The sequence below is a fragment of the Blennius ocellaris genome, assembly GCF_963422515.1.
Source record: "Blennius ocellaris genome assembly, chromosome: 15".
Classification (NCBI taxonomy): domain Eukaryota; kingdom Metazoa; phylum Chordata; class Actinopteri; order Blenniiformes; family Blenniidae; genus Blennius; species Blennius ocellaris.
This window is the reverse complement of record NC_137664.1, coordinates 90,247-115,326: the sequence shown is the minus strand read 5'-3', so window position 1 is coordinate 115,326 and position 25,080 is coordinate 90,247. Positions and strand designations below refer to the sequence as shown.

At 48.0% G+C, this 25,080-nt stretch overlaps 2 protein-coding genes across 2 annotated transcripts; both read left to right on the top strand.

The window, feature by feature from the left end:
* The first annotated feature begins 847 nt into the window (after positions 1-847).
* rpl17 (ribosomal protein L17) lies at positions 848-6,065 on the top strand. Its single transcript, XM_080509699.1, has 7 exons — positions 848-874; positions 1,303-1,352; positions 1,533-1,573; positions 3,482-3,616; positions 4,508-4,606; positions 5,137-5,328; positions 5,992-6,065. The coding sequence occupies exons 2-7, from the start codon at positions 1,313-1,315 to the stop codon at positions 6,037-6,039; spliced, it is 555 nt and encodes a 184-aa protein (XP_080365825.1). The 5' UTR covers positions 848-874; positions 1,303-1,312; the 3' UTR covers positions 6,040-6,065.
* A 5,143-nt stretch (positions 6,066-11,208) lies between these two features.
* nkx6.1 (NK6 homeobox 1) lies at positions 11,209-19,726 on the top strand (the record flags this gene model as incomplete). The annotated part of the gene is given in 5 exon segments (XM_080509831.1): positions 11,209-11,833; positions 11,959-12,131; positions 15,441-15,554; positions 15,557-15,677; positions 19,689-19,726. Coding segments are annotated over 5 exon segments (1,071 nt in total).
* Positions 19,727-25,080: the final 5,354 nt, after the last annotated feature.

The window sequence follows — 25,080 nt, the reverse complement described above, 5'->3', positions numbered from 1 at the left end:
GGAAGCATCAGTGTTTCCTAGGCTAAAGGAGGTTCTAAAGGAAGCGTCAGTGTTTCCTAGGCTAAAGGAAGCATCAGTGTTTCCTAGGCTAAAGGAGGTTCTAAAGGAAGCGTCAGTGTTTCCTAGGCTAAAGGAAGCATCAGTGTTTACTTGGCTAAAGGAAGCATCAGTGTTTCCTAGGCTAAAGGAAGCATCAGTGTTTACTTGGCTAAAGGAAGCATCAGTGTTTCTTAGGCTAAAGGAGGTTCTAAAGGAAGCGTCAGTGTTTCCTAGGCTAAAGGAAGCATCAGTGTTTCCTAGGCTAAAGGAAGCATCAGTGTTTCCTAGGCTAAAGGAGGCTCTAAAGGAAGCGTCAGTGTTTCCTAGGCTAAAGGAAGCATCAGTGTTTCTTAGGCTAAAGGAGGTTCTAAAGGAAGCGTCAGTGTTTCCTAGGCTAAAGGAAGCATCAGTGTTTCCTAGGCTAAAGGAAGCATCAGTGTTTTCTAGGCTAAAGGAAGCATCAGTGTTTCCTAGGCTAAAGGAAGCATCAGTGTTTCCTTGGCTAAAGGAAGCATCAGTGTTTCCTAGGCTAAATGAAGCTCTAAAGGAAGCATTGAGCCTCCTTTCCTTGGCTTAGTGAGGATTCCAATGCTCCCTATCATGGCCACCACTGAAACACTTCTGGCGTTAAGGAGAAGTGGATAGGAAAGGAGATTAGGAGGGACTACCTGTAGTTCCTCCTCCGTCCAGCAGGGGCCGCTCCCCTCCTCTCCCCCACATTAAGCGCCTCTCTACCTGCAGTTGCCCCTCCGTCCAGCAGGGGCCGCTCCCCTCCTCTCCCCCACATTAAGCGCCTCCCTCCCCGGCTCTTCCTCTTCGCTCCGCGGCCTCTCAGGTAGGACCTCCGCTTCTCCCTCAGCGCCTCAATTCTGCTTCCAATCCGACTATAATCTCTCTCCAATCTGCGCCATCGGCCTCTGTTCTGGTCGGGTTTTGTATTTCGGAGCTTTAGTCGTCCTCCCGGAGGTTTTATTTCTGGGGATGGAGGAGAAATCCGGCTTTTATTCGGATTTCAGTTCCGGCACCGCTCCGCCATGTTGGCTCCGTGGGGGACTACAACCGGCACGTTGTCGCTTATATTCCGCTTTTTAAACACATTTTCTCTGCGTCACGTTCGTCGTCAAGTCGTTAATTGTTAGTGACGCGAGCCGTCGTGTGTCCGGTTGTTCTTTGCGGCGCTTTAAGAGCGAGCAGGCTAGCTCCGAGCTAACGATGCTAACATGCGGAGACTGTTGAGTTAAAAGCCGCCGTTTCCTGTTCCAGATCTCTGAAAATGGTCCGCTACTCTCTCGACCCGGAGAACCCCACCAAATGTGAGTACCCGAACCCCCCCCTCCCCCCCACCGCCGCCCGTGTTTCGCTGCTGTGATGACTCCTTAGGACACCTTTGGATTCCCCATGAAAACAACCTGAACGAGGCTGAGCCGCGGCCTCCAGGCTCACGTGAGTGTGTGCGTCAGGCTGAGGACTAACCCGGGTCTGTTCCTCCACAGCCTGCAAGTCCAGGGGCTCCAACCTCCGGGTGCACTTCAAGGTGAGCTCCCGATGAAGGCCTGGTTAAACCCCGCCGTCTCGCGAACATAGCTCAGGTGAACCTCAGCGGGCTGGGGGGGGGGGGGGTCAAAGGTCAATCGCTGTCCCGACAGCCGGAGGAAACATGGCCTCGTTTCCATGACAACCGAGCTCTGAGACATTGGACACGTTCGGTTTTCTATGGAGGGACTATTGGTGAAAAGTGTTTGAGAGGGAGGAGGAGGTGGTGGTGGTGCAGCAGGGGTAGGAGGAGGAGGTGCAGCACTAGGAGGGAGGAGTAGCAGCAGGAGGTAGAAGGTGATGCAGCAGGGAGAGGAGGAGGAGGAGGTGATTCAGCAGGGAGAGGAGGAGGAGGAGGTGATTCAGCAGGGAGAGGAGTAGCAGCAAGAGGTAGGAGGTGATGCAGCAGGGAGAGGAGGAGGTGCAGCAAGAGGTAGGAGGTGATTCAGCAGGGAGAGGAGGAGGAGGTGATTCAGCAGGGAGAGGAGGAGGTGCAGCAAGAGGTAGGAGGTGATGCAGCAGGAGGAGGAGGAGGTGCAGCAAGAGGTAGGAGGTGATTCAGCAGGAGGAGGAGGAGGTGCAGCAGGAGGTAGGAGGTGATTCAGCAGGGAGAGGAGGAGGAGGGAGGAGTAGCAGCAAGAGGTAGGAGGAGATGCACCAGGGAGAGGAGGAGGTGCAGCAAGAGGTAGGAGGTGATGCAGCAGGGAGAGGAGGAGGTGCAGCAAGAGGTAGGAGGTGATTCAGCAGGGAGAGGAGGAGGAGGGAGGAGTAGCAGCAAGAGGTAGGAGGAGATGCACCAGGGAGAGGAGGAGGTGCAGCAAGAGGTAGGAGGTGACGCAGCAGGGAGAGGAGGAGGTGCAGCAAGAGGTAGGAGGTGATTCAGCAGGAGGAGGAGGTGCATCAAGAGGTAGGAGGTGATTCAGCAGGGAGAGGAGGAGGAGGTGCAGCAAGAGGTAGGAGGTGATTCAGCAGGGAGAGGAGGAGGGAGGAGTAGCAGCAAGAGGTAGGTGATGCAGCAGGGAGAGGAGGAGGTGCAGCAGCAGGGAGAGGAGGAGGTGATGCAGCAGGGAGAGAAGGTGGAGGTGCAGGTGCAGCAAGAGGTAGGAGGTGGAGGTGCAGCAGGAGTCTGCTGTCTTCGCTGTGATGACTTCTTAGGACACCTTTGGATTCTCCATGAAAACAACCTCTAGAGTTCTGAGCGACTTCAGGAAGCAGACTCCTGCTGCACCTCCTGCTGGTGTCTCGTCTCCTCCTGGTGCTCCTCCTCCACTGTTCTCCACCACTCTGGTACGGTGTCGCTCCTCCCCGTCCTGATCAAGTGATCTCCCTCCACCATGTGGAGCAAACCTCACTGGGCTTCAGCTCAAATAATAAATTCCATATATTATAATTTATAATGATCAGAGTTTAATCTAGTGTTCTAGTACATCTAGTATAAATCTATCAACTCTTAAAACATGAAACGTGAAGTGGAATTAACTTGAATAAAAAGAAAAGTTTTTGAAAGATGGTGAATTTGGACCAAGAATCGAGATTCAAGACAAACTATAGTTTGTCGTTTCCATGGAAACGAGTCGATTTCAGAACGTCGTGGGTTAAAACCTGCAAAAATAAAACTGATAAAGTATTAAAAGTCTGATGTGGACGAGAGTTAAAGGTTCAACAGGAAGTCATGAAGTTTGTCTTAAAGAACTGAGCCTCCTTTCACAATAAAAGTACTTTTTAAATATATTTTTAATCATGGTGGGAAAAAAAAGTCCATCTGATCTGAAGCGGTTGTGAATAAATAGTAAAGTCGGAGACGCAAACAGTCGGGTGAGACAGGAAGTGGAACCCCGGCGGTTCTGACCAGAGCGAGTCGGTGAGCTGCGGAACCTTCTAGAACCCGTTGTGTTTCCCCCCCCCTCAGAACACCCGTGAGACGGCCCAGGCCATCAAGGGGATGCACATCCGCAAGGCCAACAAGTACCTGAGGGACGTGGTGGTCAAACACCAGTGTGTCCCGTTCCGCCGCTACAACGGCGGCGTGGGCCGCTGCGCCCAGGTAACACACACACACACACACACACACACACACCGCTAGCATGTTCTTACCCATACCGTGTTCTTAAAGGGCCAGTACCCAGAACCGTCAGTCGCCGTGTTTAGCTAGTAGCATCGCGGGAACCGTCACGGTTTACAGTCTGTGTGGTTCTGCGGGACTGGTCCAAGACTGGTATGGGTTCATTTCTGGTTCCCCTGTGGTTCTGGTTCCTCTGTGGTTCTGGTTCCTCTGTGGTTCTGGTTCCCCTGTGGTTCTGGTTCCCCTGTGGTTCTGGTTCCTCTGTGGTTCTGGTTCCCCTGTGGTTCTGGTTCCCCTGTGGATCTAGTTCCTCTGTGGTTCTAGTTCCTCTGTGGATCTAGTTCCTCTGTGGATCTGGTTCCTCTGTGGTTCTGGTTCCTCTGTGGTTCTGGTTCCTCTGTGGTTCTAGTTCCTCTGTGGTTCTAGTTCCTCTGTGGTTCTAGTTCCTTTGGCTCTGGTTCCTCTGTGGTTCTGGTTCCTCTGTGGCTCTAGTTCCTCTGTGGCTCTAGTTCCTCTGTGGTTCTAGTTCCTCTGTGGTTCTAGTTCCTCTGTGGTTCTGGTTCCTCTGTGGTTCTGGTTCCTCTGTGGTTCTAGTTCCCCTGTGGTTCTAGTTCCCCATGTTCCGGTTCCCCTGTGGTTCCGGTTCCCCTGTGGTTTTGGTTCCTCCGTGGTTCTGGTTCCTCTGGTTCCGGTTCCTCTGGTTCTGGTTCCTCCATGGTTCTGCACTGATGACCACTTAGGACACCTTTGGATAAAAGATGAAACTAACTCATGAGTCTGAGCAGCTCCTGGAAGGTTCTAGAAGGTTCCAGAAGGTTCTAGAGGGCGGTGGGAGTGAAGGCCGGTGGGTAACTGCAGAACGTTCCTCCTCAGGCCAAGCAGTTCGGCTGGACTCAGGGCCGCTGGCCCAAGAAGAGCGCCGAGTTCCTGCTGCACATGTTGAAGAACGCCGAGAGCAACGCTGAGCTCAAGGTGTGTGTGTGTGTGTGTGTGGGGGGGGGGGGGTTCTCTGTGTGTGTGTGTGGGAGGGGGTTCTCTGTGTGTGTGTGGGGGAGGGGGTTCTGTGTGTGTGTGTGTGGGGGGGGGTTCTCTTTGTGTGTGTGTGTGCGCGGTTCTCTGTGTGTGGGGGGGTTCTCTGTGTGTGTGTGGGGGGGGGGTTCTCTGTGTGTGTGTGGGGGGGGGTTCTCTGTGTGTGTGTGTGGGAGGGGGTTCTGTGTGTGTGTGTGTGGGGGGGGGTTCTCTTTGTGTGTGTGTGCGCGGTTCTCTGTGTGTGGGGGGGTTCTCTGTGTGTGTGTGGGGGGGTTCTCTCTGTGTGTGTGTGGGGGGGGTTCTCTTTGTGTGTGTGTGCGTGCGGTTCTCTGTGTGTGTGTGTGTGGGGGGGTTCTCTGTGTGTTTGTGTGTGTGTGCGGTTCTCTGTGTGTGTGTGTGTGCGCGGTTCTCTGTGTGTGTGTGTGTGTGTGTGTGTGCGGTTCCTGAGTGTGACGGTTGTGGTCCTGGTCCAGGGTCTGGACGTGGACTCCCTGGTGATCGAGCACATCCAGGTGAACAAGGCCCCCAAGATGCGTCGGAGAACGTACCGCGCTCACGGCCGCATCAACCCCTACATGAGTTCTCCGTGTCACATCGAGATGATCCTGACGGAGAAGGAGCAGATCGTCCCCAAGCCGGAGGAGGAGGTGGCCCAGAAGAAGAAGGTGGGGTTCTCCGACACCGTGACTCCGCCCCCAAATGGAGGCGGGGCTTCTCTAGGTCAAAATCGCTTTTCCAGTTTTGAAAACGTAGTGTCGGCGTAACGGTGCTTAATGAGGGCCGGCCTCCAGCAGGGGGCGCTGCTGGGACTCACTGTACCAAAGGCGGTGTTACACATTAACTGGTGACCGAGTTAACTGGTGACTCGGCATCGTCAGTAACTCTGACCTGAGTCGGTGCTGCAGCAGCCGAGTGACACGAACCGGGATTATTTTAAACTTTGTGAACGAGCTTAACAGGCGTTTGCGAGCAGGAGGAGGTGCAGCAGCAGGGAAGAGGAGGTGCAGCAGGAGGAGGAGGAGGTGCAGCAGGAGTCTGCTGTCGTCGCTGTGATGACTTCTTAGGACACCTTTGGATTCTCCATGAAAACAACCTCAAGATTTCTGAGCGACTTCAGGAAGCAGACTCCTGCTGCACCTCCTCCTCCTGGACTCCTCCTCACCGTCTCCTCCTCCTGGACTCCCCCTCCTCAATCTCTCCTCCTCCTCCTCTCCTCCTCCTCTCCTCTCCTCTCCTCCTCCTCAATCTCCACCTCCTCACTGTCTCCTCACTCTCTCCTCGTCTCCTCCTCCTGGACACCTCCTCACGTCTCCTCCTCTCCTCCTCAGGTTTCACAGAAGAAGCTGAAGAAGCAGAAGTTGATGGCTCGGGAGTAAAAATCCAATAAAACTTGTTTCTCTCACTTTTTCTTTCTCGACTCGTTTTTCTTCCAACGTTCAGTCAGGAGCTGAAACTCACTCACTCACTCACTCACTCACTCACTCACTCACTCACTCACTCACTCACTCACTCACTCACTCACACACACTCACACTCACTCACTCACTCACTCACTCACTCACTCACTCTCACACACACTCACTCACTCACTCTCACACACACTCACTCACTCACTCTCACACACACTCTCACTCTCACTCACTCACACACTCTCACTCTCTCACACACTCTCACTCTCTCACACACACTCACACTCTCTCTCTCACTCACTCACTCTCACACACTCTCTCACACACTCTCTCTCTCACTCACTCACTCTCACACTCACTCACTCACTCACTCACTCACTCACTCACTCACTCACTCACTCTCACACACACTCACTCACTCTCACACACACTTACACTCACTCTCTCACACACACTCACACTCTCACTCTCACACTCTCTCTCACTCACTCACTCACACACACACACACACACTCACTCACACACACTTACACTCACTCACACACTCACTCTCTCACACACACTCACACTCTCACTCTCTCACACACTCTCACTCTCTCACACACTCTCTCTCACACACTCACTCACTCACACACACTCACACACTCTCACTCACTCACACACACTTACACTCACTCACACTCTCACTCTCTCACACACACTCACACTCTCACTCACACACTCTCTCACTCTCTCACACACTCTCTCACTCTCTCACACACTCACACACACACACACACTCACTCACACACTCTCACTCTCTCACACACACTTACACTCACTCACACACTCTCACTCTCTCACACACTCACTCACTCACTCACTCACTCTCTCACACACACTCACACTCACTCACACACTCACTCTCTCACACACTCACTCACTCACTCTCTCACACACACTTACACTCACTCACACACTCTCACTCACTCACTCACTCACTCACTCACTCTCTCACACACACTCACACTCACTCACACACTCACTCTCTCACACACTCACTCACTCACTCTCTCACACACACTTACACTCACTCACACACTCTCACTCACTCACTCACTCACTCACTCACTCTCTCACACACACTCTCTCTCACTCACTCACTCACTCACTCTCACACACACACACACACACACCAGGTAGTGTCCCAGAACACGTTTAAAACATCCAAGTCTTAACAGAAGTAATCAGATTACTCTAGCACGGCTCATGTTTGTTCATCAGAGATTAAAGTTCCCGTCACTGCAACTGAACTAGATTGTAATCTGATTACCATCTGCTCCAGGGAGTAATCTCATTACTGAGACGACCGGACGAATCTGAACTTTTAAATCAAAGTTGAACTTTGGAATCTTGTTGAAACTTAAACTGAGACTGAAGCTTCTGGTCTCTGATCTCTGGTTCTGATCTCTGATCAATGGTTCTGATCTCTGATCAATGGTTCTGATCTCTGATCAGTGGTTCTGGTCTCTGGTCTGGTTCTGATCTCTGATCAGTGGTTCTGGTCTCTGGTTCTGATCAGTGGTTCTGATCTCTGGTTCTGATCTCTGATCAGTGGTTCTGGTCTCTGATCAGTGGTTCTGGTCTCTGGTTCTGATCTCTGGTTCTGATCAGTGGTTCTGGTCTCTGGTTCTGATCTCTGGTTCTGATCAGTGGTTCTGGTCTCTGATCTCTGGTTCTGATCTCTGATCAGTGGTTCTGGTCTCTGGTTCTGATCTCTGATCAGTGGTTCTGGTCTCTGGTTCTGGTCTCTGGTTCTGATCTCCGGTCTCTGGTTCTGATCTCTGGTCTCTGGTTCTGATCTCTGATCAGTGGTTCTGATCTCTGGTCTCTGGTTCTGATCTCTGATCAATGGTTCTGGTCTCTGGTTCTGATCTCTGGTCTCTGGTTCTGATCTCTGATCAGTGGTTCTGGTCTGGTTCTGGTCTCTGGTTCTGGTCTCTGGTTCTGATCTCTGGTTCTGATCTCTGATCAGTGGTTCTGGTCTCTGGTTCTGATCTCTGGTCTGGTTCTGGTCTCTGGTCTCTGGTTCTGATCTCTGGTTCTGATCTCTGGTTCTGATGAGTCTGAAAAAAGATTGTTTGAAGGTTTTGGTTTTACAGACTGAAGCTTTTCAACACTGAACTTTTCATTAAAACTGAAAACTTCATTGATTCCAAAATAAAGTTTCGTCTTTTAACTAAACAGGAAATGAACAAGTTTTACCGTTAAAAACGTTTAATCATTAATCATCTTTATCACATGATGATCAATAAATACATTATGATGAAGACGATACTGAAATTAATGTTAATAATCACTTTTCTCAGTTCGTCCACGTTGATCAGCAGCTTGTGCTGCTGCGTCTGGCCACCAGAGGGCGCCACTGCTCTTCAGCTGGCATCAACCTGATCAGAGCAGGGCGTTAAGACTCGGCCTTCAAAGTAAAACACAAACAAGTTAAGGGATTTTATTATGTGTTAATGAAGGACCTGCTGGACCAGGACCTGCTGGGGGGGACAGACCTGGTTCAGGATGGACCAGGTCCTCCTCTTCATCATCTTCCTCCTCCGCTGTTGCCAAGTTACACATTAATTGTTCAACTTTATATTTTAAAAGTGTTGATCTGTGACGCCGCCAGACGTTAAGATCGTGTTTGGGCCGAAGAAGCAGGAAACGCCCCGGGCCCCGCCCACTTTATGACGTCATAACCATGGTAACGGTCTATTTCGGGAGTTTGAAAGATTTTAAAAATGTTTTTAAAAAAAAACTTGTTCCAGAGTGGAGGAATTAAAAACGCTGCTTCGGCTTTGACGTGTGGACGGACACATTGGCTACAGATTATGACGTCATGGCCCCGCCCCTCCACCGCTAGCCCCACCTCTTGACCTGTAGCCCCGCCTCCTGACCTCTAGCCCCACCTCTCCGCCCATAGCCCCGCCTCTCGACCTGTAGCCCCGCCTCTCCACCGCTAGCCCCACCTCTTGACCTGTAGCCCCGCGTCTCCACCTTTCGCCCCGCCTCTCCACCTCTAGCCCCGCCTCCCGACCTCTAGCCCCACCTCTCCACCTCTAGCCCCACCTCCCGACCTCTAGCCCCACCCTGCCTCTCCACTTCTAGCCCCGCCTCTCCACCTCTAGCCCCGCCTCTTGACCTGTAGCCCCGCCTCTCCACCTCTAGCCCCGCCCCGCCTCTCCACCTCTAGCCCCGCCCCGCCTCTCCACCTCTCGCCCCGCCTCTCCACCTCTAGCCCCGCCCCGCCTCTCCACCTCTAGCCCCGCCGCTCCAACTCTCACCCCGCCTCTCCACCTCTAGCCCCACCTCTCCACCTCTCACCCCGCCTCTCCACCTCTCACCCCGCCTCTCCACCTCTAGCCCCGCCTCTCCACCTCTAGCCCCGCCTCTCCACCTCTAGCCCCGCCTCTCCACCTCTCGCCCCGCCTCTCCACCTCTAACCCCGCCTCTCCACCTCTCGCCCCGCCTCTCCACCTCTAGCCCCGCCCCCTCCCCGTGACGTCATAGCAGCAGCAGCATGGTGGACTACCTGCTCCAGGAGCTGCTGACGCTTTAATAAAGACACAAGCTGGATTTGTCCTGTTCTACCTTCTTTCCTGCTCCGCAGAAACAAAGAGACTTAAAAGTTGATCAGACCAGGAAACAGTTTTATTTCCCAGTTAAAATGTAAAATTATATTTTAAGAGCGTGAAAGAAGATCGTTCATCCGTCAACTCATCCATCACGTCCAAAACATTCTGTGATCGCAGAATAAAGACTCTCGATTCATCCCGTTAATGTGTTTCTTTCACTTTGTGGATTATTCCTGAGGGATTATCAGATGAGATGAATGTGGCACGAGGAGCCTGTGTGTGTGTGTGTGTGTGTGTGTGTGTGTGTGTGTGTGTGTGTGTGTGGGGGGGGGGGTATTCACATGAATACTGAACAATGTAAATTTATCCATTAATTAAAATAGTGATATAACAAATAATTAAAAATATAATTAGACTCCACATCATTTGATTACACATCACATTTTCTTAAAACGTACTTATTGTTAATATATTTATTTATTTTTAATTTATGTTTGTTTAACCATCTTTATGTTATATTTGTTCAGTTACTAAAAAGTTAGTGTTTTTAAATGTTTTTAGATTTATCTATTCTAGTTCATTCAATCTGGAATAATTTATACATTTGTGGTTTTAAATGGTCATTATTATTTTAAATCTATTATTTTATCACAGTATTCCGCACACACACACTTTATAACTTCATTTAAATTCGTTTAAAATTAAGATTCATGTTTTCTTTTCTCTCTCATGTATAAATATTTCTAATGATTTAAAATGAGTATTTACTGTATTTGATCATGAACACGCGTTACGTATATTTGATCATTATTTGTCCCTCGATGTATTTAAGCGACTAAAACTTTATTATTTTTAACTTTTTACCTCCAATACGGGATGTGAGAGGTGAGAGCGCCTCCTGCTGGTTCAGTGTTTCTTCCAGGATAAAACTTTATTTATCAGGTAAATTCGTGACTTTAAAAAAAAAAAAATAAAATAAAAAAAAATCCTCCACATTTATTTATTTATTTATTTGCTTGTTTGTTTTTAATGATTAAATTCGAATTTTAAAACAAAAATGTTTTGGGAGTTTCTCTCGCCAGCCTTTAAATCCCGCCAGCCAATCAGCGGCCTCCCTGAAACCCCGCCAGGCCTGCCGACGTCACGGCGGGCGGTCGTCCAATCAGAGGGGCGGGATTCCCCCCCCCCCCCCCCCTCCCCTTCCTCCTCCCCCCCCTCGCGCCCTGCGTGTCCTCCTCAAAGTTTGGATGTGACAGTCAGAGGCAGAAACATCAGCTGGAAACATCTGCAACCTGTGGACCAGAGACCCGGAGGACCAGAGACCCGGAGGACCAGAGACCCGGAGGACCAGAGACCCGGAGACCCGGACCCGGACCCGGGAGTCCTCCTGTGGATGTTGTTGCGCTCCTCGGACCAGGTCTGGATGTTGGTTTCTGATCCCGTCATGGGCTCCGAAGTGTGATCCGGGACTGCGTGCGGCTGCAGCCCCCCCGGCGGTGCCCCCTCCCCCCCCCCCCCTCCGGTCTCCGGCATGTTAGCGCTGGGTCCGATGGACGGGTCCCGGCAGCCCTCCTTCCTCCTCGGCACCCCCCCGCTGGCCGCCCTGCACAGCATGGCGGAGATGAAGACCCCCCTGTACCCGGCCTACCCGCTGTCCTCCGGCGGGCCCGCGTCCTCCACGTCCCCGGCCACCACGTCCCCGAACCCGGGCGGCATCGCGGCGTCGGGGGGGGCGTCGTCGTCGTTGTCGTTGTCGTCGTCGTGCCCCCCCGGCGTCAAGTCGTCCGGCCTGGGCTCCCCGCAGCAGAGCTCGTCCGCCACGCCGCACGGGATCAACGACATCCTGAGCCGGCCGTGCGGCTCCTTCCCCCCCCTGGGGGCCTCCTCCTCCTCCTCCTCCTCCTGCTCCTCCTCCTCCTCCTCCTGCTCCGCCGCCGCCGCCGCCGCCGCCGCCGGGCTGCTCACCGCGCTGCCCCGCTTCAGCAGCCTCAGCCCGCCGCCGCCGCCGCCGCCCGGACTCTACTTCAGCCCCGGGGCCGTGGCCGTGGCCCGGTACCCCAAGCCCCTGGCCGACCTGCCCGGCCGGACCCCCATCTTCTGGCCCGGGGTGATGCAGAGCCCCCCCTGGAGGGACGCCCGGTTCTCCTGCTCCCCGCGTAAGGACCCGACGCGACGCGGCCCCCGGAGCCCCACGAGCCGCCCGAGCCCCCATCTGACGGTGTGTGTGTGTGTGTGCGTGTGTGTGTGTGTGTGTGTGTGTGTGTGTGTGTGTGCGTTGCAGATCAGGGCTCGGTTCTGCTGGACAAGGACGGGAAGAGGAAACACACCCGGCCCACCTTCTCCGGACAGCAGATCTTCGCCCTGGAAAAGACTTTTGAACAAACTAAATATCTGGCGGGACCCGAGAGGGCGAGGCTGGCCTACTCCCTGGGCATGACGGAGAGCCAGGTCAAGGTAGGACCCGGACCCGCACCCGCAACCGGGTCACACGACACGACACGACACAGAACCGCTGAAAGCAGCGGGACCAAGTCCACAGAAAGAGAAAGTTTCTACTGGAAGACGAGGAGCTTCGTTTGTTGGCTTACAACGAAAAGATGAAAGATAAACTAAAGTATTGAAACTAAAAGATGAAAGATCAACTAAAGTATTACAACTAAAAGATGAAAGATAAACTTAATTAACAAACTTAAACAAATGAAAGATAAACTAAAGTATTGAAACTAAAACATGAAAGATAAACTAAAGTATTAAAGCTAAAAGATGAAAGATAAACTCAAAGATTAAAGATAAACTAAAGTATTAAAACTACTAAAGTATTGAAACTCAAAGATTAAATGTAAACTAAAGTATTAAAACTAAAATATAAAGGATAAACTAAAAGATGAAAGATAAACTAAAGTATTAAAACTAAAATATAAAGGATAAACTAAAAGATGAAAGATAAACTAAAGTATTAAAACTAAAATATAAAGGATAAACTAAAAGATGAAAGATAAACTAAAGTATTAAAACTAAAATATAAAGGATAAACTAAAAGATGAAAGATAAACTAAAGTATTAAAACTAAAATATAAAGGATAAACTAAAAGATGAAAGATAAACTAAAGTATTAAAACTAAAATATAAAGGATAAACTAAAAGATGAAAGATAAACTAAAGTATTAAAACTACGAAAGTATTGAAACTCAAAGATTAAATGTAAACTAAAGTATTAAAACTAAAATATAAAAGATGAAAGATAAACTAAAGTATTAAAACTACTAAAGTACTAAAACTCAAAGATTAGATGTAAACTAAAGTATTAAAACTAGAAGATAAAAGATCAACTAAAGTATTAAAACTAAAAGATTAAAAACAAAATAAAGTATTAAAACTAAAACATTAAAGATAAACTAAAGTATTAAAAGTAAAAGATGAAAGATAAACTAAATTATTACAACTAAAACATTAAAGATAAATGAAAGTATTAAAACTAAAACATTAAAGATAAACTAAAGTATTAAACGTGAAAATATAAAGTCTTAAATTAAACAAAGATAAAACGAGTCTGTACAGAAAAGCAGTTCTGAAACAAGTTTTAAAAACAATAAAATAATAAGGATAAATCACATTTTAAAGGAAGTGAAGAGCAGCAACAGTTCTAAACAGAACGATCCACTTCACGGGACCAGAACCGGAACCTGGATCAGAACCAGAACCAGCTTCCGGGGCCTCGAGGACGTAAACCCTCCAGAATAATCCGCTCATCCACTGAAGTTTGTTTATGACACGAGAGAAACAAACGAAATTATTCAAAACAAGAAGAAAAAAAAAAAAAGCAACAAGCAGAAATAAAAAAAAAAAAAAAAAGAGCAAACTGATGTGAAAAGAAGCTTTAGATTATTTATTGCTTTAAGATCTTTAAATCAAACCGTCAGAAATAATGCGTAAATAAAATAAAAGCACCCTCCACAATAAGGGCTAATATTCTACGTGTTTACGTTTGAAAGATTATTGTGAAGGTTTGATATTTATAAAAACAAATTAAAAAAAACGGTCCTGCTTTTCCCCGCGACTCAGTCCGACACTTGATTTTAATGTGAAATTCAGCAGATTAATTAATCTGCTGATTTATAAAGAACAGCTGGATAAAAAGTACAAATTGAGAAAATAAAAAATAATAAAACGTTTAAGCAGGTTACAGGATGAGGAATTCTATTTGATCCGCTTTTCACTTCTTTTTTTATTTTGGTAGAAAGAGAAAATTGACTGAGCTGGACAGTAAATCCGGAGTGAATAATCCCGCGGTAATAAATAATCCGTTTTTATTTTATTTATTTTTTTTTTTTTAAGCGTTTTGCTCGTCGGGAGAATAAATGTTCCTGTGAAGAGACGGAATCAATCAACGTGATCGATCGACGCTCCGCCTCTTTATTGCCTCGCGACGCGGCGGATCCTTTCTGCTGCTCGCGAGCCAACAAGTCCAACAAAGTCACACGTTCACCGCGAAAACAACAACGAAAAACAACGAAAAACAACGAAAAAACAACGAAAACGGAACGTTTTTCATCAAAAGGGAATTTTCTCCTCCAGACGAGGTTAAAATAAAAACAACAGATCCGATGAGAATCGCCTTTATTTGTCTCGTAATGTGAATTTAAATAATTATGAGCGATAATTAATCTGTTTAAACCGTAAAACCCGGACGAGTCTTTTATATCTTTAAATCTAAAACAATAATAAATTCACAAAGTGTCTGACGCGTCAAAAAAAAACCTTTTAATGTTGAATTTTTTTTTCTGCTGCGCCTTTTAAACTCAAACCCGCTTTTCGTTCTGGAGCTTTTTAATCTAAACTTTGATTCACAAACATTTTTAATATTTCTCACAAACTGTTTGTTTCATCAAGTCGTGAATTAAAAAAAAATAAAAAATACGTTTGACATTTTCTGCGCGTTTTTGTCAAGAACTTCATCCGGATTATTAAAACTGCTCCTTCAAATCCCGTCAAACAAAAATGACGCGTCTGAAATAAACGTTCGCTCGTGTGCGCGTGCGTGTCGCGCCGTGCACGCGCCGCGCAGGTTTGATCCTCCTCCGTCCGGCCCAGAATCTCTGAAGAACAAACTTGATTTACTTTAACGTTTCCGTTTGGATTAAAACTATTTTTTTTTTTTTTTGGGTTCAAATTCCAGAACCGGAAGTGAGAAAAGTGGAAAGTGAAGCAGGAAAAATAATAAGAATAGAATAAATCACGTGACAAACGGCGTCAAATAAATCAGCCGCTAAAAACCTCAAGGACGCGCGTTTCCGTCTCCGTGGCAGTTCACGTGAACGCGCACGCGCGTGTTTGAGGGACGTTCAAGGAAACGTGGACGAATTTCTCACGGTTTTTTTTGCCAAATAACGAATTTTTCCTTTGATATTTTTCCTCCAAGATTTTAGAAACAAAGAAGAATTTATTTTTTAATTTTTATGCTTTAATTTTGATGCAAATTAAAAAACTTTTAAGCTAAATAAGTCCCAGGGAAGTGTGTGTGTGTGTGTGTGTGTGAAGACACACACATTCAAAGTTCATCAAAGAGTAAATATATATTTTTACACACACACACACACACACACACACACACACACAGTTTTATAATAATTACACGACATTCTCTTGTATATCTGAGTTTAATATTTATGTTTGTGTGTGTGTGTGTGTGTGTGTGTGTGTGTGTGTGTGTGTGTGTGTGTGTGTGTGTGTGTGTGTGTGTGTGTGTGTGTGTGTGTGTCTCAGGTGTGGTTCCAGAACCGGAGGACCAAGTGGCGGAAGAAGCACGCGGCGGAAATGGCGACGGCCAAGAAGAAGCAGGACTCTGAGACGGAGCGTCTGAAGGGGGGGGTGCGGGGGGGGGGGGCTCCGACCTGGACGACGACGACGACGACTACAACAAACCTCTGGACCCCAACTCCGACGACGAGAAGATCACGCAGCTGCTCAACAAACACAAGCCGGCGGGGGGCGGGGGGGGGGGTCGATCCCCGGCGCGGGGGGGGCGGGGGGGCTGCTGCTGCACACCTCCGAGAACGACAGCTCCTAGAGCGGCCCGGCGGGGGAGGGGGAGGGGGGGGGGGGGGGGCAGCCGGGGCAGGGTGGCCTCTGCCCGGGGAGCCCACCGGAAGTCCACCCCCCCCACCCCCACCCCCCACCTGACCTCACCTCCTCCTCCTCCTCCTCCTCCTCCTCCTCTTCCGCCCTGACCTGGAGGTTATAGCAGGACTCGGACCGCAGCAGCAGGAGGAGGTGCAGGACCCGGAGCAGCAGCAGGAGGTGCAGCAGGAGGTGCAGCAGGAGGTGCAGCAGGAGGTGCAGCAGGAGGTGCAGCAGGAGGTGCAGCAGGAGGTGCAGGACCGTCTGCACCCGGACTGAGACTTGTAAATAAAACCGTGAGTCGTCCCGATAGGAACAACAAAAAAACAACAACAAACAAAACGATCCCGCTGTGAATAATTTATGGTTTTTTGTACAGAACGACACGATTTGTTATATTTCACCTCCTTTAACTAAAAGAAAAAAACAACACTCGTGAGGAGGAGGAGGTGGAGGAGGAGGAGCAGGAGGAGCAACACGGACAACATCTGTACATAGAGAACAACAGAAACACACTTTTATTTATATGTTTTAATTTGCGCCTGCGCAGTTGTATCCCGCAGGTCCTGTAACGCACTTTGATTTAATAAAACTCTAAAGTTTGTTGGTTGTTTCCAGAAAAAAACATTATTATTATTATTATTATTATTATTATTTTTATTTTTATTTTGATCACCATCAGTTTCCTTTTTTTTTTTTGTGGTTTAAACATTTTTTTCTTCTCAGATTAAAACTCAGTGAAGCGCTGCGCGGCCACGTCGTTCATCACTCGCGGATCCGCGTGTCTGCGCACGAGCCACAACAACAAAAAAAAAAGATTAATGGTGATTTTTTGAAAAAAGAAAAAAAAAAAAAAATGGAAACGCTTGACGTGTTTTTGGCGCGTGGCGGCTCCTTTGATCTCCTCACGTCGCGGCGGGCTTTTCTCTTTGATCTGACCCCGCAGAAATAACCGAACAGATAAAATCGTGCGGATTTAAAAAGTCGACGTCTTTTAAGAGAAATAAGATTTAAAAAGCCATAAACTGAGTTTAGTCTTCATTAAATGAAGTTTGAATGTTTCAACAATCTTTCTTGTTTTTCTAAAAAAAAAAAAGATTAAAACTGAACAAACATCAGCTTCCCTGTCATCTTTTTTTTTTTTAATCTGTAAAATAGTTTTAAAAAATGACATTTAAAGTAAGAAAAAGTAGTAAAACGTCTCTGAAGCGTTAAAATAAATGTGATATTTCCTGTTTTGTGTGAAAATCTTTTCACTTCACCTTCATTAATTCATCCAGAAACTTGTTTTCATGGTCAAACTGACAATTTAACTTGTTTTTCATGTTGGATTTGAAGCCACACTTTAAAATAAGCTAAACATTTCCTCTCCTTCCCAAAAAGATTGATGTTTTTTTTTCCTCTAATGTGCAAAGTGGATTTTAAAAGAAATATCTGGAATAAAATGAGAAAAAAACCCCCACAAAAATAAAACTAACGTAATCACAGCTATTGCTTTGTTTCTCATTTGTACGATAATGTCTTGAAATTTAGTTTGAAACGCAGACGACAAAATCAAGCGCAGCGAAAACAGTGAGACCGAAATGAAAGGTGAATTTTTAATGGAGCCTCAGATGTCGGATTAAATAATAAATCGGAGTTTAAATCCACTTTAAAGCAGAAAGTCCCAGAGATTAACGGAGGCGACGGAGTGAAAAACCGAATTTGCAGGCGAAACGGTGAAGATTCAATCAGTTTATTGATTTTTTTTTTTCCCCACTGCGGATAAAAAACTGTAAAAGAAAATAAAGATTAAAACGCCAAACGAGTCGAGTCGGAAAATATCGGAGGGACGAAAGTTCAAAGGTCATTTCTTTACATTGTTTACCACTTCGCACACACACACACACACACACACACACACACACACAGCGAGTGGGAAACAGAAAGAAATCCAATTAAAAGGCTTCAGTTGGTTGGTTTTCAGTGTTTCTGTCGTTAATCAGAGAAAAAAAGACAAAGTGAAACAAACCAGCAGCAACAAATTGTTCCAACGACGAATAAAAAACATGAAGAGTCTCAGTTTTTTTAATCTGCAGTTAAAAACAGACGGTTTGAGTTCAGCAGCCGAAACGTTTCCGCTTAAAATCGCTTAAAAAGTGAGGATTTGATTGAGTTTCGATGAATATCTGAACGATTAGCCGACATTTTCCAGGCGAATCGACTCAAAATGAGAATATTTCATATAAAAACAGCAGAAGAATCAAAGAAACGATTAAAAAGCCTAAAAAAAACCCCTGTAACTTCTTTTTTTCCAGTAAAAATTATTAATTTATCTTCCAAAATGAGTTTCAGACGAAGGAATTTAAACTATAAAAAATCGACAAAAGAACATTTATGTCTTTTTATCTATTATTTTTTTCAATCATCCCATTCTAACCAGTTTTTTTCCTTCATTTTTATTTCAAAATGACGGAAGAAGAAACACATTGAAGCTTTAATGACAGCAAAATGTTTTTATATCTTTTAAACACTCATTTTAACCACGTTTACTTCCTGTTTCTTTGACGCTTTTCTTTTAAAACTAGCAAAGAAATAAAAACGCATTGAAATCCTGAAAAACCTGAAACGGTGCAAATCCATTTTTTTTACCATTTTTATTTCTCTTTTGGTTCACTTTGATTTCTTTGTTATGAAAAAGGAAAAAAAAAAAAAAAGGATCACAACAGGAAACTATGATGGTTTTGTTTTTTGTGACTTGATTTTAAAATGATTTGAAAAATTCTTTCTGGCCTTTTCAACTTTACACCTCATTAAATGACTGTAAATCCTCTTTTTAGCCTTTGTGTGTGTGTGTGTGTATGTGTGTGTGTGTGTGTGTGTGTGTGTGTGTGTGTGTGTGTGTGTGTGTGTGTGTGTGTGTGTGTGTGTGTGTGTGTGTGTGTGTGTGTGTGTGTGTGAGATCTTTAAAACAACAAGGATTGTTGTAATAGTTTTGAGCAGACGCGCCGAGCGCTGTGGTGAACGAGCTTTTTTTTGCGGACCCTGAACGCACCACGACTCCAACCTTCTCTATTTGTTTTGTTTCTTATTTACCAGAACTTGATTTTCCCGCCGGCGACTGAAGCCGTTCGCTCGCCGCAGAAATCACCGCCAACTAGCCGTCCAACACGTTTTTTTGTTTTTTCTTAGCAGTTGTGCCGTTGCCGTGGAAACGAGGCCCGAAAGTTTGCAAACGGTGAACGTAGACGTTGTCGTAGTTTTAGTCGCTGGGCTTTTATTACCGTCTGGATTACTTACTTAATCGCTGACGCAATCCTTCGGCCTTACAAATGTAAGGCTGTGCGCAAACCGTCGCCACACGTTTTAATTTGCACATTTGCAGCTGGGTTCAGTGGCGGCGTTCCACAGGGTCGCGTTCCGGGACCCTTGACTTTCTCGTCAGGAGGTGGGGGATTTCAAACGATCGCAATTTCACGTTGAATGAAAGTAGCTGCGGTTTCCAATGGTCCTTGAACGCCTCAGTGGCGGCGTTCCACAGGGTCGCGTCCCGGGACCCTTGACTTTCTCGTCAGGAGGTGGAGGATTTAAAACGATCGCAATTTCACGTTGAATGAAAGTAGCTGCGGTTTCCAATGGTCCTTGAACGCCTCAGTGGCGGCGTTCCACAGGGTCGCGTCCCGGGACCCTTGACTTTCTCGCCAGGAGGTGGGGGATTTCAAACGATCGCAATTTCACGTCGAATGAAAGTAGCTGCGGTTTCCAATGGTCCTTGAACGCCTCAGTGGCGGCGTTCCACAGGGTCGCGTTCCGGGACCCTTGACTTTCTCGTCAGGAGGTGGGGGATTTAAAACGATCGCAATTTCACGTCGAATGAAAGTAGGTGCGGTTTCCAATGGTCCTTGAACGCCTCAGTGGCGGCGTTCCACAGGGTCGCGTCCCGGGACCCTTGACTTTCTCGTCAGGAGGTGGGGGATTTAAAACGATCGCAATTTCACGTTGAATGAAAGTAGCTGCGGTTTCCAATGGTCCTTGAACGCCTCAGTGGCGGCGTTCCACAGGGTCGCGTTCCGGGACCCTTGACTTTCTCATCAGGAGGTGGGGGATTTCAAACGATCGCAATTTCACGTCGAATGAAAGTAGCTGCGGTTTCCAATGGTCCTTGAACGCCTCAGTGGCGGCGTTCCACAGGGTCGCGTTCCGGGACCCTTGACTTTCTCGTCAGGAGGTGGAGGATTTAAAACGATCGCAATTTCGCGTTGAATGAAAGTAGCTGCGGTTTCCAATGGTCCTTGAATGCCTCAGTGGCGGCGTTCCACAGGGTCGCGTTCCGGGACCCTTGACTTTCTTGTCAGGAGGTGGGGGATTTCAAACGATCGCAATTTGACGTTGAATGAAAGTAGCTGCGGTTTCCAATGGTCCTTGAACGCCTCAGTGGCGGCGTTCCACAGGGTCGCGTCCCGGGACCCTTGACTTTCTCGTCAGGAGGTGGGGGATTTCAAACGATCGCAATTTCACGTCGAATGAAAGTAGCTGCGGTTTCCAATGGTCCTTGAACGCCTCAGTGGCGGCGTTCCACAGGGTTGCGTTCCGGGACCCTTGACTTTCTCGTCAGGAGGTGGAGGATTTAAATCGATCGCAATTTCACGTTGAATGAATGTAGCTGCGGTTTCCAATGGTCCTTGAACGCCTCAGTGGCGGCGTTCCACAGGGTCGCGTTCCGGGACCCTTGACTTTCTCGTCAGGAGGTGGAGGATTTAAATCGATCGCAATTTCACGTTGAATGAATGTAGCTGCGGTTTCCAATGGTCCTTGAACGCCTCAGTGGCGGCGTTTCACAGGGTCGCATCCCGGGACCCTTGACTTTCTCGTCAGAAGGTGGAGGATTTAAATCGATCGCAATTTCACGTTGAATGAAAGTAGCTGCGGTTTCCAATGGTCCTTGAATGCCTCAGTGGCGGTGTTCCACAGGGTCGCGTTCCGGGACCCTTGACTTTCTCGTCAGGAGGTGGGGGATTTCAAACGATCGCAATTTCACGTTGAATGAAAGTAGCTGCGGTTTCCAACGGTCCCTGAACGCCTCACCGCCCCCCACACAAGCTTCTTTATCCGTTTTATTGAGTTTTTAAAATCTTTTTTTCAACCATATGAATTCTTCATTTATTCGATTTAGCATCTCCTTGTTTAAAACATTTTTTTTGTCCAATTTAATCTCGTTTGTTCCATAAACATCCCTTTAATCGTCTTTTAGCCTTTTTTTTTTCTGTTTAACGTTCATTTCACCTCCACCTGCTTCAATCGTCCAACGTTCTAATCCTGCTAGTTTTATTTTTCTATCCAATATAAAAAAAAAAAAAAAGAGTCTCGCTTGTTCCACTTTCCGACTCTTCGGCGTCTCGTTTAGTCTCCGTTTCCATGACAACCGTTTAACTAAAAAAAAACACGGGCAGCAGAGGACAATGAGCTCTAAACAGGAACAAAAGGGAGACATTCTGGTGGAGGGGCAGGAGGCGGAGCTCCGTTGTCGTGGAAACGGACACTAGAGTGGTGGAAACGATTGTCGTGTAAACGAAACAGTTTTTTTTTGTTGTTGTTGTTGAATCTTATCTCACCTGTTGAGCGTGAAGCCCCCCTGCTGGGCCCCGGTGGCACTGCAGGCTTCAGGGTGTGTGTGTGTGTGTGTGTGTGTGTGTGTGTGTGTGTGTGTGTGTGTGTGTGTGTGTGTGTTCTGATTACCCTCTTTAGGCCTTGATGAGTCGTTCTGACAGAATCTGTGTTTCTGAAGCCCCGAGCGCTGTCTGACAGGTTCTCCTCCTCGCACCTTCTTGTAGTGTGTGTGTGTGTGTGTGTGTGTGTGTGTGTGTGTGTGTGTGTGTGTGCTGCAGGTGTACTGACCCCCCCCTCCCCCGGAGACTGACAACAGCTGTTCTCTGGCAGCTCCAGATGCCGCGGTGTGCCGAGGAAATAATAATAATAATGATCATCATCATTAAATAGTTCCTCATGTGGGAATGTTTCCCAGCTCCCTGACGTCCAACTGGAAACTTCCCACTTTCCCAGTTCCACACAATCCTTCTTGTTTTCCCCCTTCTTGTCTCCAATGAAACACGTTGATCAGGCAGTGAGGCAGGGCGGAGGCAGCATCATCCACCTGATGGAGTTTCACCATCCACCTGTTGCTCTCCATCCACCTGTTGCCCCACCCCCCCGCCCCCCCCCCCCCCCCCCCCCCCCCCCCCCCCGCCCCCCGCCCCCCCCGCCCACCATGTCGCCCATTGAGGTGTCGTGTACTACAGCAGATTAACGTGTCGCTCTACACATGAGGCTCTTATCTGCAGCCTGCAGGACCGAGATAAGCAGCGGTGCTCAACCACCCCCCACCCCCACCCCACCCTCCTCCACCCACCACCACCACCACCACTGTCCTCCACAGGCTCCAGAGCCCGGGTGGTAAGAAGGAGGAGGAGGAGGAGGAGGAGAATCTCCTCTTCCTCCTCCTGCAGGTCTTTATTTCAGATAATCTCTTCAACAATAACAAACTGGAGCAGGAGGATGATGATGATGGTGATGATGAGGATGATGGTGGTGGTGGTGGTGGTGGTGGTGATGATGATGATGATGATGATGATGATGGTGGTGGTGGTGATGGTGATGATGGTGATGGTGATGATGATGATGATGATGGTGATGATGATGGTGATGATGATAATGATGGTGATGATGATGATAATGATGGTGATGATGATGATGGTGATGATGATGATGGTGATGATGGTGATGATGATGATGGTGATGGTGATGATGGTGATGATGGTGATGGTGATGATGATGATGATGATGGTGATGATGATAATGATGGTGATGATGATGGTGATGATGATGATGGTGATGGTGATGGTGATGGTGATGATGGTGATGGTGATGATGATGATGATGATGGTGATGATGGTGATGATGATAATGATGGTGATGATGATGGTGATGATGATAATGATAATGATGGTGATGATGATGATGGTGATGATGGTGATGATGATGATGGTGATGGTGATGGTGATGGTGATGATGGTGATGGTGATGATGGTGATGATGGTGATGATGATAATGATGGTGATGATGATGGTGATGATGATAATGATAATGATGGTGATGATGATGATGGTGATGATGGTGATGATGATGATGGTGATGGTGATGGTGATGGTGATGATGGTGATGGTGATGATGATGATGATGATGATGGTGATGATGGTGATGATGATAATGATGGTGATGATGATGGTGATGATGATGATGGTGATGATAATGATGGTGATGGTGATGATGATGATGGTGATGGTGATGGTGATGGTGATGATGATGATGATGATGGTGATGATGGTGATGGTGATGATGACAGTGATGATGATGGTGATGATGATGGTGGAGGTGGAGGTGGTGGAGGCCAGGTCCAGGATGGTGGTGGAGGTGGTGGAGGCCAGGTCCAGGATGATGGTGGTGGAGGTGGTGGAGGCCAGGTCCAGTATAGTGGTGGTGGTGGAGGCCAGGTCCAGTATAGTGGTGGTGGTGGTGGAGGCCAGGTCCAGGATGATGGTGGTGGTGGAGGCCAGGTCCAGTATAGTGGTGGTGGTGGTGGAGGCCAGGTCCAGTATAGTGGTGGTGGTGGTGGTGGAGGCCAGGTCCAGGATGGTGGTGGTGGTGGAGGCCAGGTCCAGTATAGTGGTGGAGGTGGTGGAGGCCAGGTCCAGGTGGGCTCCACCAGCACCACCTGTTAGAGCAGAGCAGTAATAATAACCTCCTCCATCATATTGTAAAAGTCACGTCAAGGCGGCCGCAGTAATTCATCTCTATGCTAATCCGCCGCCGTCACCTTAACGTGCTGCTACAGCTTTTATTAAAACGCTGCTCTGCCCCCCCAAACACCCCACAACCCCCCCCCCCCTCTCCCCCCCCCCCCCCCAACCCCCCCCCCCCCCCCCCCCCCCCCCCCCACCCCCGACTCCTTCAGCTTCCTCTCAATGTTAATAATACACCAGGCCTCATGCTCTGGAATTCTATACACCATCAGAGAATATATGGAGGAGGAGGAGGAGGAGGAGGAGGAGGAGGTGGAGGAGGAGGAGGAGGAGGAGGAGGAGGAGGATGAGGAAGTGGAGGAGGAGGTGCAGGCCTCCCAGTTCAGCAGTTCCAGCTCCTTCAGTGCTTCTGACCAACGTCAACAATGATTGTGACTCTGCTGGAAACCAGAGATCTGGAGTCACTCTGGATCAGAGATCTGGAGTCACTCTGGATCAGAGATCTGGAGTCACTCTGGATCAGAGATCTGGATCAGAGATCTGGTGTCACTCTGGATCAGAGATCTGGTGTCACTCTGGATCAGAGATCTGGTGTCACTCTTGATCAGAGATCTGGTGTCGCTCTGGATCAGAGATCTGGAGTCACTCTGGATAAGAGATCTGCACTCACTCTGGATCAGAGATCTGGAGTCACTCTGGATCAGAGATCTGGACTCACTCTGGATCAGAGCTCTGGAGTCACTCTGGATCAGATATCTGGTGTCGCTCTGGATCAGAGATCTGGTGTCGCTCTGGATCAGAGATCTGGATCAGAGATCTGGAGTCACTCTGGATCAGAGATCTGGACTCACTCTGGATCAGAGATCTGGAGTCACTCTGGATCAGAGATCTGGAGTCACTCTGGATCAGAGATCTGGTGTCAGTCTGGATTCTGATCCAGTTCAAGGGGAGTTTGGGAGCCTCAGACAGTCTGGTGGCTCCTCCAGGACCCTGCAGACTTGGACCTGAATCTGTGTGTGTGTGTGTGTGTGTGTGTGTGTGTGTGTGTGTGTGTGTGTGTGTGTGTGTGTGTGTGTGTGTGTGTGTCTGAAAGCGATCGATGTTGGAGTCTTTACTTCCAGGACGTTTCCTCCAGACGCTCCGTCCCTCAGACATTATCATTATAATTTGTTTATCATTAAATTACAAATTCTTCATCTGTCCTTAAGCCCCGCCCCTAATCCGATTTACAACCCCACAAATGTAGTCCTGCCCGCACGCTCCCCGGCCCCGCCCCCTCCCCGGCCCCGCCCCTCCCCGGCCCCGCCCCCTCCTCACCTCTCCCTGACTGCGAGCCTTCGTCACAGTGGATCAGTGGAATACACAACGTATATACTGAATACACACTATATACTGAATACACACTGTGTATACTGAATACACAACGTATATACTGAATACACTGTATATACTGAATACACTGTATATACTGAATACACAACGTATATACTGAATACACTGTATATACTGAA